The sequence below is a fragment of the Protopterus annectens genome, chromosome 6.part0 (genome assembly GCF_019279795.1).
Source record: "Protopterus annectens isolate FY-2018-M chromosome 6.part0, PAN1.0, whole genome shotgun sequence".
Lineage (NCBI taxonomy): Eukaryota > Metazoa > Chordata > Ceratodontiformes > Protopteridae > Protopterus > Protopterus annectens.
Genome location: NC_056737.1, coordinates 747,129,417 through 747,144,516, shown reverse-complemented (window position 1 = coordinate 747,144,516; position 15,100 = coordinate 747,129,417). Strand labels below are relative to the sequence as shown.

Below are 15,100 nucleotides of genomic sequence, written 5' to 3'. Positions count from 1 at the left end.
TGTTTAATTCAATATGCCAAGGTTAAAGGTAGATGAGGCTCAATTACTAACAGTTAGGATAGGAAGAGATGAGGTAAAAATGGCTATGTATAACCAATCTACAGGAAAATCCCCAAGAAGAGATGGTATTCCTGTGGAAGTTTGGAAGCTAGGAGGGAAAAAACTGATAAAAATCTGTAAGGTTTTGTTTAACAGTGTTATAAGTCGAGCAGAAATACCAGCATCCTGGAAGAAGGAGGTGGTAACTGTAATACCTGAATAGGGTAAAGATCCATGGAATCCAACTTCATACAGGCCCATTTCAAGAATAAACCAGGATTATAAAGTGTTTATGTCTATAATTGCTAAAAGAGTGGCAAAAGTGATACCAAAATTGATATATATGGATCATTGTGGTTCTGTGGAGGGGAGGCAAACATGTGACAATATTTACAGAACTTTGATGATCCAGAGAGAAGCAAAATGTAAAAGAATACCACTGTTAATCAGTGGGTCTTGATGCAGAGAAAGCATTTGACAGAGTAGATTGGGACTTCATGAGCAGGACAATGGAAGCATTTGCTTTCCCTGATACAATTATAAGGTTGATTAGGAAGTATATATGAGGGATTGGAGGTGAACATTTAAGTGGGTGGAGTCCTCTCTGATAACTTCTGCTTGAGTAGAACAACCAAGCAGGGTTGTCTGCTTTCCCCTTTGTTGTTTGCATTATATTTAGAACCTGCATTATATTTAGAACCATTGGCAAAAAAATAAGGGACTCAGAAATTCAAGGATATAATTGATATGGTAGTTAGGAGAAGCTGGCTCTATTTGCAGATGGTATTATTTTTTATACATGACAAAACCAGAAAGGAACATTACAGTGCCGTGGAACATTTTAAGACAGTTTCAAATCTTTTCCAGATACAAAATTAATGAAGCTAAAACAAAGACAATAGTGTTAAATTATGTATCCACACACAAATTGGTCCAACAATATCCATATTTATGGGGACATGATAAAATTAAGTATTTAGGAGTATGGATTAGAAATTACTTTGTTGTGGCAGCTAAGGGTATGTGGGAAGAGACTGAACAGAAGATAGCACAAAAATTGTGAAACTGGAAGCTTTGTTATATGGATATGCATACTAAGATACAAGCAATTAAAATGTTGTTTGTCCCTTTGGTATTATACATAGGTCAGGCATATTTTTATCAACCAGAGGAGAAACTGTGGCTAGCAATTAAAAAGAAGTTGAAGGATTGTACTAGGGAAAGGAATACAGCAAGGGTCAAGTGAGATAAGCTGATTCTTCCAGTAGAACAAGGAGGACTAGGATTACCCAGTATGAGGGGAGTATTTTAGAGCAACACAGTTAAGGCTCTTATACATAGCACAAGCAGAAAACTATAATTCAAAGTGGAAAGGAATGATGATGATACAGGGGAGAAGCTCAAGAAATAAGGAGAGATTGCGACTTTGAATGCAGACTCTTAAGGGGAACAACAAAAATCATGCAGAGTGTTATATTCATAAAATACCAGGGAGTATTTTAAGAATGAAACCAGCACAATAATGGAGAAAAGAGATTCGGATGATTGGGATAACTGTGGTTAGAGATACAGATAATAATCAAGAGGGGCTGGAATTTATTGGAGAAAACTGGCAAATGGACCAAGGTAATGGGAACAAATAACTAGAAAGGGAAAGGTAATAGAATGGTAAGAGGCCAAGACTTTATTTGGACTCCAGGTTAGAGATTGCCTTCCCTATCAAGGATTGATATCAGATTATAGACCAAGAGAAAGAAATAGGGGGGTCCTAAATGAAAGGCCAGCACTGGTAGAGTTTTTAATAGAATCTAGAACAGAAGTTGCCATTAAAAAAGGAACGATTATTAGACCATAAAAATATTGCATGTTAATTATAAGAATCAATCAGAGGAGCTTTGAAAAATTGGGAAGAGAGATTGGATAAGCAGTTCACAAAGAGACCATGGGGGAATATATGTATATCTCCCAAGTATGCAACAAAGTCTAGAAGACTTAGGATCTTTGCCTGGAAGTGTTTACGTAGGTATTTTTATACCCCAAGTAGATGCCAAAGAATTTTTTCTCATGTGGATAGCAAATGTTGGAGGTGTGATGGGCAAAAAAGAGGTGGCTGCAACATATTTTTGGGAGTGTAATGAGCTTGACTGACTTTAGGGATTCCCAGCAAATTGCTGTGTTATAGATGCTGGATGAGAGGATTGGATTGACTGGGGAAATTTTTTTTTTTAGGTATGATACAGAATCAGAATTACCTAGACACTTACTGAGTCTAATTATAGTGGCTGCCAAAAAAGCGATCACTAGAAAATGGAAATTAAAGTGCAGGACAACTTTACTAGAAGTAGTGAATGTAATAACAGATATAAAACAAGTGGAAAATAATCTTTAGAAAAGGAATGGAGCAAACTGCACAGAAAAAAATGAGAATTGTGGGAGAACAGTATATGGAGAGAAGGAACAAGGTTTAAGAGGCAGGATTTGAATGAGACATATAATCCTTAACTGACAATGACTGGATAGATTATATGTGATGTATAATGTTTGCAACTACAGTTGTTTCAGCGGTGTCTGTGATTTATAATATTTGCAACTAAAGTGGTGTCACTGTTTTTGTTTTTCATTTATATAAATGTAAGATTGTCTGTGTCATACATGATAATTTAATAAAGATGTTTATTTGGATGGGGGGGGGGGGGGGTAAAAGATGATGCTTGGACTGCAAGCTACAGACTGTCTTCCCTGCCAGGAATTTATATTAGAGTATAGGCAAGAAGAAACTGCTAGGGGAATTTTAAGTGAAGGAGTTGCTCGTTTGGTAGCTTTAGTTGAATCTAGATCAGAAGCTGCTGGTAAAAAAATGATAATTAGTAGGTATATAAAATATTGCATGATAAGTATAAGAATCAATCAGAGGATGTTAGGAAAGAGAGACTGGAAAAGAAATTTACAAGAGAACAATGGGAAGACATATGTATGACTCCCAAGTGTGCAACAAAGTCCAGGTTTGTTATCTTTGCTTTGAATTGTCCGCAGAGGTATTTTTATACCCCAAACAGACTTCCTAGAATTTTTCCTCAGGTAGACAAAAAATGTTGGAGCTATGATGGGGAAGAAAGAGGTAACTGGGAACATGTGAAAGTTTTATGCAGAGTACTCTAGTAGAAATATTGGATGAGCAAATGGCTGTAATTTAGGATATGATTTTTATTTTTGATCTGGGACACAGGATCTGAATTGCCTAAACATAGTAAGGCCTTATTAAGTTTAATTCTGCTGGCTGCCAAAAACAATTGCAGTTGGTTTAGATTTTGATTTCCATACTCCAATATTTAAAGTTTTGAATATTGTAAAAGAGGTAAAAGAACTGGAAGGTAGATCTTTATAAAAGGGAAGGAGCAAATTACAAAGAAATAACTGTAAATTGTGGGAACAGTACATGCCAAATAATGTTCAGGAGGTGGAGAAGGAGTGTGGTTTAAGGGAAGGCAGGAATTCAGCAATTTATTTAATGTTGGACTGATAATTCCAAGACAAAGAAAAGATATGTGATGTATAATGTATGTAAGTTGAGAAATATTAGTTTTTTTCCTTTTCTATTTATTTATGTTTGCCTATGTTCTAAACCATAATTTATTAACGGTGTTTTAAAAAATCTTGGCCGTTTTATCCGTAAATAATCTACGCAAGAAAAGTATGGCCATAAAAAGACACTACCAAATGAAACAGTAGAACTGGAAGTAAAAACGGCAGTAATAGCAGCAGCAGGGTTCCTTCAAGCAAGCCAGACCCTATAAAGTCACTCATTGATTGCCCCCCCCTAATCATGTCTTTATTTTAGATTTAATTATTAATTTTAAAATTTAACTGGGTAAATGGACCATAGGCCCTTTTCAGCCATGACCTGGGCTTACATGAGCAAGGGTAGATAGAAAATATAAATATATAGACAGTTTATCGTAGACATTCAAGCAGAATGTTTTTGGAATGTGGAGGGGAAACCAGGGTACATGGATGTTAACCAGTACATACTCCATACAGACATTGACCGGAAGTCAGGATTAAACCCTATACCTTGAATGTTAGGGGAAAAGATTTTTACACTGATTCACCATAGTTCCCACACTTCCCAGTCTTTCACACTGACCTTCTATTTCATCTGGTAGGAGAAGGGTTTACCACTTCTTAACTTGGTAATTTAGGTTATCAGTAAAAAGGGTCAGATAGCTAGTGACAGCAGAGTGCAACAGATAATTACCCTAGGGTCATTTGCTGTTTCTGAACAAAGAAGTGGTTTTATTTGTGATACTTTGTAGTAACAAAGAAGAAAGGACAGCGGGGTCTCATTTTAACTCTCACAGGCTCAAGACAAAATATTTGAACATGCCTGACACTGCAAGAGCTAGTTTCTGTTTTGAAATAAAATGTATGGGTAGCGTTTCTCTCCCCATATTACTCTCTGCAGTTTAATCAACACTGCACTGCTTTTAAATTTAACATAATGGTTAAGGTGTTTACCTTACAAACACAAGGTGCAGGGTTTGAGTCTCACATGGGGTAATTGGCTAGGCTTATAGCCACAAGGGCAGCTAACCTAGTACTAGTCTATGAACCTATAAGATGACACTTTACCAATAATTATAGTAGCCCAGCTTACAAACCCATAAGGCAACACATCTCACCACATGGTCAAAACATTCTACTTATTGGGGATTCCATTGTAAGACGTACTGATGTACCCCTTACCATGCTAAACATGGAGAATATCACAGTGAGCTGTCTGTCTGGAGCCATGATCCATCAGATTACGTATGCACTTAGGTCTTTAAACCACAAGTACCAGTATATCACAATCATAGTCCATGTGGGCATAGATGACCCAGGATTTGCCTCACTAGACTATATGAAGAGAGACATCATGTAGTTCTGTGAATGTGTCCCAGATGGTTATGAATCTAGTCTTGGGTAGCATCCTACTTTCACCAGTGATGATGCCACTGTACCAGTAAAAAATGATTGGCTTCAACAATTGACTTAGATATTGGATCCCCTTGTTGTGACACCAGAAACTGTCAGCCTGGGGAGACATGATCAACAAACCATAATGCTTTGCTAGAGATGGTTTGCACTAGTCATCCCTTGGCTTTCGGATACTGGCAAAGACTTTATCTGTCCCCTTTTTTAAGGTTGTGCCAAGTTGTTAAACCTTCCAACATAACAAAAATCGCACATGACTACCTAACGATATTGATGCTTAATGCTAGGAGTTTAAGTAAAAAACTGCACTCCCTGGAATCACTTCTAACCCTGGAGAATGCACACGTATGTGCAGTCACAGAAACATGGTTCAGAACCATAGAAAGCACCCCAGCTATCAAAGCTACAATGGCTTTCATACATTTCGATCCCCCCTCAGCTCTGGATAAAATAAAGAAAGGCAGTGTCTCTGTTTATAAAGGACAAGTACACTGCTAGACTGTTCCAGATGACTCACCTGAGCTGCTCCATGCCCAAATAACTGTAGGTACGACCCCCTTTCATATCCTTGCTAGCTACAGATCCCCTAACATGAGTCTGGAAAACCACATCTCCTGTCTAGAACTACTGGAATCTCTTAACATTCAGTCTAACACCAGACTTCAACTATCCCTCCATAAACCGGAAGACTTGTATGACCTATAATTCACTTGCACAAAGATTTTTGGAATTTGTCAGTGCAAACACCCTATAGCAGCTAGCTAGCTTCCCGACTAGAGGTACAAATATCCTAGACCTAGTACTCACAAACATGGGGTGATAGTGCTCTCTCCCATGACTTAACTTTTCCCTGATAAGATCTGACCTCAAAATGATCTCCTTTAATATTAAAACTAACCTATGACCACCATCAAACTCCCAACATGTTAAGAACTTTGCTAAGGCCAATTTCCTCAAACTAAGTGACAATTTATTAAACTTCGAAACCTTCCAAACCCAAATGACACTGAGGCATACTCTGAGCTGTACACAAAATACATAGAGGAGGCGAGTCAAACCTGCGATTACTGGCAAAAATTATCCAAAAAAAAACAAATAGAATAAGAAAAACTCACTTTAATAAAACAAAGCTTTCAGGAATGTCCCTTCTTCAGTGTTGAACAAATGCATTTGAATTTAAATACATATATATATATATATATACACAATAAAACAAAACCACCTGACACAGCCATCCTATAAAAACGCTCTATAAAAACAAATTAATTAGTAAATTAATTGATATATTTCCATTAAAAGTATATGTTTCCACTAAAAATTATTTTCAAGTAGAATATGTATATTGACATATTAGATACCATAACATTCCTAAAGAAAATAGATTTATCTTTTATAAGCATATAAAATATATATTTTTTAATCAAAAAAACACCATACGCAATAAAATGCATCCATTTAAAGATTAATGGTTTTGTTTCTGTCTAAATTATAACATTGGTTTAACAGTAACCATACTATTTAAACCTGTTTTTTTATCAGCATCCAACCTTATGATCCATTTGTATTCAGAAATATCCAATTTATTTATTATATCACCCAACCTTAAGCTTCTATTTATTACTTCCAAAACTTTGAATTTAAATTTGTGTGTTGCACCTTTCTCAATTCTATGTTGTGTCAGTGCATTAGGGAGAATATTTCTTCTCATCTCTGATTTGTGCTCAATAATACGATCTTTTAATGTCCTTGAGCATTTGCCTATATAAAATCCTGGACATTGTGTGCATGTAGCTAAATAAACAACCATTGCTGTTCTACATGTTGCCTGACATTTTTAGGTTGTTCAAAGAACTTCTGGGCACAAATGTCAGCACAACAACTACAAGCATGACAGGGGGATGTGCCCACATTATATATTACTGTTGCATCAAGTTCATCTCAAAATCTTTATAACACAGCCTTTTCTTTAAATTATACATGTTCCTGTATGCAAACCTAGGGTTATGTCCTAAACTTTTATTTAATTCAGGTTGGGCCATCAAGACCCGCCAATTCCTTCTGATTATTGATTCAACATATTTAGTCACGTTGTTATATGTGGTGACATATCTCACTACGCTTTGTGTATTATTGGCTACTTTTTCCAAGGTTGTAAACTCACCAAAAAATCGACACGCATATGTGTCTCTATTTTTCAATATATTATCTCTTATTTCCTTAACATGTCCCACATTATATCCTCTATTTTGGAATTCATTACATAATGTGTCCATCTGTTGTTCACACCTATGTTGGTCAGTGTTTAATCTACTAATTCTTAATAATTGGCTTTTAATAATTACAGAAAATATGTGCCATGCATGCATACTATACACACAAGTTCCCAACTCATTATTACAATTCTTTTATATTTCAACATCCAAGAAAGGCATTTTAGTCCTAGATAGATTCATTGTAAACATTAAGAAGTCAGTAGTATTATTCAAATAGAGCATAAAGTCATTCAACTGTTGTTCATTTCCTTCCCGTAAAAGAAAGCAGTCATTTACAAAACGCTGATAAAACAGTATATTATTCTTATATAAATTAATTTCATTAAAAATATACTGCTTTTCCCATTGACTTAATACAATATTAGCGTATGTGTTTGCCATGGGTGTCCCCATGGCTACCCCTGATACTTGCAAGTAAGACTGTTTATTAAATAAAAATACATTCTTTTCTAGAACAACTTCTGTTATACTACATAAGACCTCAATGTCTCTCCCTTTCATTTTTGAATTCTCACATAAGAAATCACAGATGGCACTGATCTCATATTCATTTGGTATCATGGTGAACAATGATGCTATATCCATAGTTACCATTATATATTCACAATTCCTATTGTTGTCATACCATTGATATAACTTCTTCAGAAAGTCACCCGTGTCTTTAATATAGCTGGGACATAATTAAGTATTTACTCAATCTCTCTTGAACAAAAACAGATAGGGGTTCCGTTGACCAGCCCCTCCCGGACACTATGGGTCTCAGTGGTGGTAGTGTTAAAGACATGTAGTTTGGGTATTCTATATATTACTGGAACTACCAGAGTTGGAACCGAGAAGTAGTTAAAAAGTTACAAGGTAATCACGTTGTGCCTGCAGATCATGAATGAACAAATTTACATCACTAATAATTTTTCTAACTTCAACAGGTGTGATTTCTTTAAATGTTTTCCTATCATCCAAGAAAACATGCATCAATTCAATATATTTAATTCTATCAAAAATCACTGTTGCTCCCCCTTATCAGCCTGATTAATTATAATATTCTTATTATTAGTTAACGTTCTATAAGCTTCATGCTCTTCATAAGTAATGTTATAAGATCTAACTTTCAATTTCCATTTAGCTACATCATTATACAGCTGTCTTAAATCATCTTCACATACAGTATTAAATGCATTTAATATTGGGATATTGTTAGGAATAAACACACTTTTTTTCTTTAATTTATCAGGGACTGCGACTTGCACATCACCATAAATCATTTTTAAACATTTCTAGTAAATATTTTTAAGTCAGTTGGGGCCTCAACAATAGTATCATTGCTGCTCGTAATGAAATTCAGGCCCTTGTTTAGAGCGTTTTTATAGGATGGCTGTGTTATGTGGTTTTGTTTTATTGTGTGTATATATATATATATATATATATATATATATATATATATATATATATATATATGTATTCAAATTTAAATGCATTTGTTCAACACTGAAGAAGGGACATTCCCGAAAGCTTTGTTTTATTAAAGTGAGTTTTTCTTATTCTATTCGTTTTTTTGGATATTTTCGTACTCAGAATAGAAGGGATTCAGAACTGTGGTTGGAGATTGTTTCTTTACTGGCAAAAAATAACCACCTTGGTGGACCTGTAGTTTAAATAGGCTATTCAACAAAAAGAAAAAAATCCTCTCCAAGCCCAAGAAGGAACAGACAAAACAGTACAGAAAAACACTCAGCAGTCTAAAACAAATTAAAGAGCTGATCAAATCTGCCAAAGCAAACTTCAAGGCAAATGCAGCCTCCCAGATGAAGGATAACCTTAAGGCTTTTTTTAATTACGTTCATAGCCTCAGGGGAAATGCTCAACAGTGTACTGAGTTAATCATGAACAGCAACACTTGCACCCAGCATGAAACTGTAGCAAACCTGCTGGTCAGCAAGTTCCATTCAAACTCCCCCCACCACCACACCCAAAAAAATACCTGCAACCTTCCCCCTACTGGTCTTTATGAGGGAACAGATCCTTATTGGGCTCGCTAAAGCCAAAAACACAGCCTCAGTGGGTCCTGACAACATTCCAGGATGCTTCTTAAATAGCTTAAACCAGCATCTATCAGAGCCACTAAAAATCTTCTCTAACCACAGCCTCGAGACAGGCTTTGTCCCAGCAGAATGGAGGACTGCAACAGTCCCTATACATAAGGAGGCATATCAGCTGACCCAGGGAACCATAGACCCATAAGCTTGACCAGTCTTATCTCCAAGGCCATGGACAGAATTATCATGGACCTGATCAATAATGACATAGGAAATCTCCAAACACTCAACCAGACACAGTTTGGCTTTGTTAAAGGGAGTTCTTTACTGCCCAATCTGGTGGTCTTCTTTGAGAAAGTCAGCAGGGCCATGGATGAGTGTAAAGCTTTTGACACAATCCCCACTTGGAGTTCACAGATAAACTTACTGAGTTAAGTGTAAACCCCTACATTGACAGATGGATAGCAGACTGGCCAGATAGGTGAATCCACTTCCGATAAGAAGCCTGTTACTAGCGGTGTCCCACAAGGCTCAGTGTTGGGACCCCTCCTGTCTGGTATGTACATCTCTGAAATGAAGGCCAATGTTGTGGGCCTCTGTCTCGCAAAGTTCACCGACTATTGTAACCTGGGAGCAGTCATTGAATCCTTAAACGATGTTGACATCCTACAAACAGGCCTAAAAATTACAAACTAATGGTGCAAAAACCATGGTCTAAGACTAATGCATAAAAATGCATAATCAAACTGTTCAGTAAATCAATATCATTGCAAATTATAATATTGAAAGCACACCCGTAAATGTAGACCCAATGGTGAGGAACATAAGAACACAGATAGTAACCTAAACTTTGACCACTGGGTAGCTACAGTAGTGAGGAAATCCTTCTGTGTGGCTAAACTTATAAGTAAAGGCATGGCATCAAGTTCAAAGGAAGTCATAGTGCCATAGTACTCAGCCCTCATCAGGCCCATAATAGAGTACAATGCTGGCTTCTGATTGTACTTAACCAGGTACTTACACTCTCATTAAAAAATACAAAGTGTAGGGTACATGTCTTATGCAGACTAACTAAAGGCCCTATCCCTTTGCTTTGTCTCATATAATTTACTGAGAGGTGACTTTTTTCTGACCTATAAGGCATTTTCTGATCCAACCCTGATGAAAATGTTGCGCATTCGCAAGAAAAAAAATATATATGAGGGTTGCTTGTTCCATGGACTTGGATCTTATTTGTGACTCTAACAGAACTTGCTGGAGAGACAGATTTGTATCCCAAAGGCTAACTCGTCTATAGAATAAACTTCCCATCTTCATAAAACAAAGCCCATCCCTTGCTTTCCTCAGAAAGAATATGGATAAGTGGATGGGCAATCATAAATTCACCCAGGATACTGCCCACGTCCCTTATGGACCAAGACAGTACTTAAAATGTTTCAGGGCTTCAACACGCAAAGACCCACTACCCTGAAACTACCCCATCCCATATCCGGGGAACTAAGATATTATACTGCCATATCCTGGGAATTATTGGATAGGCGTGTAGGCTGTTGTGTCATTATCCTTGTAATAACCTTTGAACCTACTAGGCCACCTGTTGACCTATGCTCAAGAGAAATCATGTCACTGGTTTGACTGATTCACTGTATGTGGATACTTTGAAGTCAGTTGGATGAAACCACTTTCAGAGAACATCTGAGTAGGGCCCTTTTTGTGGGAAGAGTGACAATCCCTCGTACAACTCCTATGTGGGAGGACACCCTCCCAAGACCTAAGGTTGCAAGGCAGTGGAGAAAAGAGAAATGTCCATTGTGCAGAATGCTTTTTCAGTGAGCTAACAATAGTGCATTTAAATTCATTTAACAGTGGTTGATTTCATGACATAACTTCCCCTCAGGATGCCAAGAAGCTCTTTGAGGAAAACTGGAGAAATGAGAGAGGAGCATAATACTGGAGGCTAGAGGAGAGAACAAATTGCCTGAAGGTCATGTTAAGCAGTCCTAATGCCTATGGCATATAGTCCTGACATATTGAAGGTGAACATATTTATTACAGAGCTAATACACTTGTTAATGTGGTAATGGGCATTCCACTAGAGTTGGCTATGTCTCATGGTTGTTTTATGAATGTGTTCTCAGTGAGCATCTTTGCTTCCCATTGTAGCCAGTTGGTCTTTGGTGCCTACTTTGATCACTACAGCACTGCAGGATCCTGACATTGCTGAATGGGTTGTCTTGACTCTGGTACTGACAATTTTCCAAGAGTGAAAACATTAGTTGCCAAGTGAAATTTCCATGGGGACACCTTCATGCATCAACTAATAATAGTCAGCACTTGTGCCTGTTCTTTACTGATAAAGTGAGTACTGTGATATGTGTTGTCTCCTGATGGATCATATAATTCTTACTGACTTAAATGCTGATGTTTTTCTTATGTTTAATGTGCAGGTTTTATGCAGTTTATCCAGTCAGTACCAGTTGCTGAAGTATTAGCAACGGAAGGAAGCATACAGGTAATAGTGAATACTGAATGCATCATGTTGTCATGCTGTTTTTAAATGCCTGCTGCATATATCCCTATTACCAATAATGGTGATTTTTCTGCCACTGCAGTGATGTTTACTTTCCAGCATCAGTTTATTGATTAAAAACATGAAAGCTGATTCTTATAATCTTTCATAGTGACAGACATTTTAAGTCTTGTCTGTGTAACATATGTGCCCATCTGGTAATGCTGTCATCAGCTTGTGAACTGCAGCCATTTTTCATGTATCAGACAAAATTAAATTTTTGACTGGAGATGCTAGTTAAGCATTACTACCGCGGCAAGTAATGGATTGCTTTTAGAGTGTGGGTGAGGGAATTATTCTTTTCAGTGTATATGCTCTACAGAGCCTAAACTCTATTACAAAGTCTGATCTCATGAGGTACTGAAATGAAGATATAAAGGTAGGAGATGGGTGATTTATTTACATCATCTCATGGTGCATTTTCCAGTAGAACATTAACTTGATTAGTGATGAATTCTATAATTAATGATTCCTCATCAAGGCTGATCTGTTTTTGCTAAAATAGGTGTCTTAAGAAATTGAAGTATGACTTGTGTAGAAACTGTTGAATTATAGTTATTAGCAGCACATTTGTATAGATTCTTTAGTACGTTGTCAGTGTATCCCATTACATTTATTCATGTAGGAGCCTTGAAATGTGTGCTTATTCCCATGGAGCAAATTAATAATAAAAGCAGGAAGCCATTGCGTTTACAATGTAATGTGAAAGATGTCTTGCTGTTTCCGAGCCAGAAAGGTTTTACAAAATGGGAAATGAGTGAGTCAGCTTGCCCTAATATTCTTATTAATCTTAAGCCTGTACATTGGTGGTGCTAAGAGTACCATGGTAAAGGTTTCCTGTCATTCCATAATCTGTTCTCTGCTGTGTCACTTTGAGCACAGCGATAAATATGTCTGACTTTCCCCTTAAATTTCAAAACAGTTTTATGCTATCTGTGACTATTCTACAAGAGAGCCATAGCTTCAAAAATCCAGTTCTTCCTGTGCAGGACTTCACCCAGTAACCCCAATACTTGCACACAGTCAGCCTGTTTGTTGTGAGAAGATGGGAACTGGGCGTTTCCAGGCTAAGGGAGAACCCTACATTCCATTCTTTCTGCTCATGCAGCCATTTCATCAGCTCTGCATTCCCTTGTGAGAGTTAAATGGTAGGGACTGGGCCAGATCGCTGGTCCTGGGAGAGGCCTACCCTCTCTCCATGGGAGCAGCCCCTTCTCTTTTCCTGTCCTGATAATTCTTCATGTTGCTTCAGTATTTTGAACAACACTGAGGTATCTTTTTTTTTTTTTTTTTTTTTATGTATAGAAAAATATCATCTGTAGACATACCTAGCTTTTCCTGATGTCCATGCCAGTCACACTCCAGTATTTGAAATAGCATAATTTTCTTAGACTATGGTTGCAAGTACATGGGAAAAACTAAATGGGGGGAGAGAGGGCACATGCATTTTCTCTCTTGTAAGTTTGTCTGAAAGTTCCAGACCTCTACTCTTTGTACAAGCTTCAACTTGGTTACATGTGGCAAACAGTAAGTTCGTTCACTCTTCGTCTTGGATATTTTCTAAGTCTTTTTCATAAATTCCCCTGCAGATCCGGTTGTGTGCCTTTTTAGCCTTTTGCTCTGCTTCTCTGTGGGTCACAAGCAGTTTGTGTAATGTTTAACTGGCTTCAATAAATAGCCTGGAGTGATGATTCTGGTTATCCTACAGAAAGGCCTCACTGAGACCAACGACTGGTGTCGAAACCATGGCCTTGAGCTTAATGCCAAAAATGCGTCGTCATTCCCTTTGGGAAAAACTCAGTTCCCACTAATTACCACATTGATGGTAGCCCACTGAACACTGAAGGCATTATAAGAGATCTGGGGACACAGGCTGACAGCAACTTTGCATTCAACCACCACATTGCCACTGTGGTCAGAAAGTCCTTCTGTGTGGCACATCTCATTACCAAGGGTTTTGCATCCAGGAAGAAATAGGTCATCATCTCTCTCTGCTCTTCCCTCATTAGACCAATCATCGAGTATAATGTCCCATTTGGCATGTACCTCACTAAATACTGCAACAGCTGGAAAGGCCACAAACGTGCCTCACAAAGAGGATCCTAGGCCTTAAACACATGCCCTACATGGACAGACTCAAAAAACTCCAGCTTTTCTCTGTCTCATATCATCTATTAAGAGGCGATCTCTGCTTGACTTATAAAGCCATATCTGACCCAGCCCTGTTAGAAATGTTACACCTAAAGAAATCCCAATCTCTCTACACCACATTCTCCAGAGACCGCCTTACCACAATCAACAGAACATGCTGGAGGGATAGGTTCATAACCCAGAGACTGCCCATGCTCTGGAATTGACTTCCCATACATGTCAAACAGAGCATCTCACTGGCCTTTTTCAAGAGAAATCTTGATGAGTGGATGTGAAATAGAAAGTTCACCCAGGGGATCACTCCAGGAAATAGAAAGTTCACCCCGGGGATCACTCCAGGAAATAGAAAGTTCACCCCGGGGATCACACCAGTGGCTCTGCTTGATAGACGCACCGGGAACTAATGGTGGCATGATGCCAGGGCACTTCTATGGGCTAGGCTTGTAAAGACTCCAGGGCCATTTGCCTAGTACACACCTATGAACCTATATTCCTGATACTCTTTTTATAAATATTGTCATAAAGACCATATAGCCATGATTTAAAACAGAAACTGATCCGTATTAACCAAGGTCAGCAGGGTCTTTTCTTTCCTTTAGAAGTGTCACCAGTATTGCCTTTCACAAACAATAAAGAATTTCCACCCTGCCATACTGTTATGGAATAATTTAAACTATATGTTAATTAGTCTGTCTCCCAGTGTCCATATATCAATAAGAATTCAATCTAAACTGGGCTTTTTTCTTGCTTTTTTCCCCACTGCATATTTCCCCATTATTTTCCTATTTCATTTCCCTTATTGTTAGTATATCGAGTATTCTTGAATATAATTTTGTTTCTTCCTCTTGAGTTTTACCTTGTTTTTTTTATAAAGGTTTTTTCTTATAGTTTTTCGTAAGTCTTAATATTCCCTTTTGGTCCTTCTTAATTTCTCCGTACTTCCTTTTGCTTAGTGATTATTCATTCTAACCTCTACTGCTTTAACTTTTCTGCCACTAATTTTATAGCTCTTGGATCATTATCGGAAAATAACTGTTCATCTCTGTTATAGCTCTGTCTGT

The 15,100-nt window shown here is 37.5% G+C and overlaps 1 protein-coding gene across 1 annotated transcript in view; it reads left to right on the top strand.

Annotated features, from left to right (window-relative positions):
• The window catches only part of PIK3C3 (phosphatidylinositol 3-kinase catalytic subunit type 3), a gene marked incomplete in the record, with an annotated part of 1,653,126 nt that overhangs the window by 1,227,273 nt on the left and 410,753 nt on the right, over window positions 1-15,100 (top strand). Inside the window, 1 exon segment of the mRNA XM_044074431.1 lies at window positions 11,767-11,831. Within this exon segment, the coding sequence (XP_043930366.1) occupies window positions 11,767-11,831 (65 nt within the window).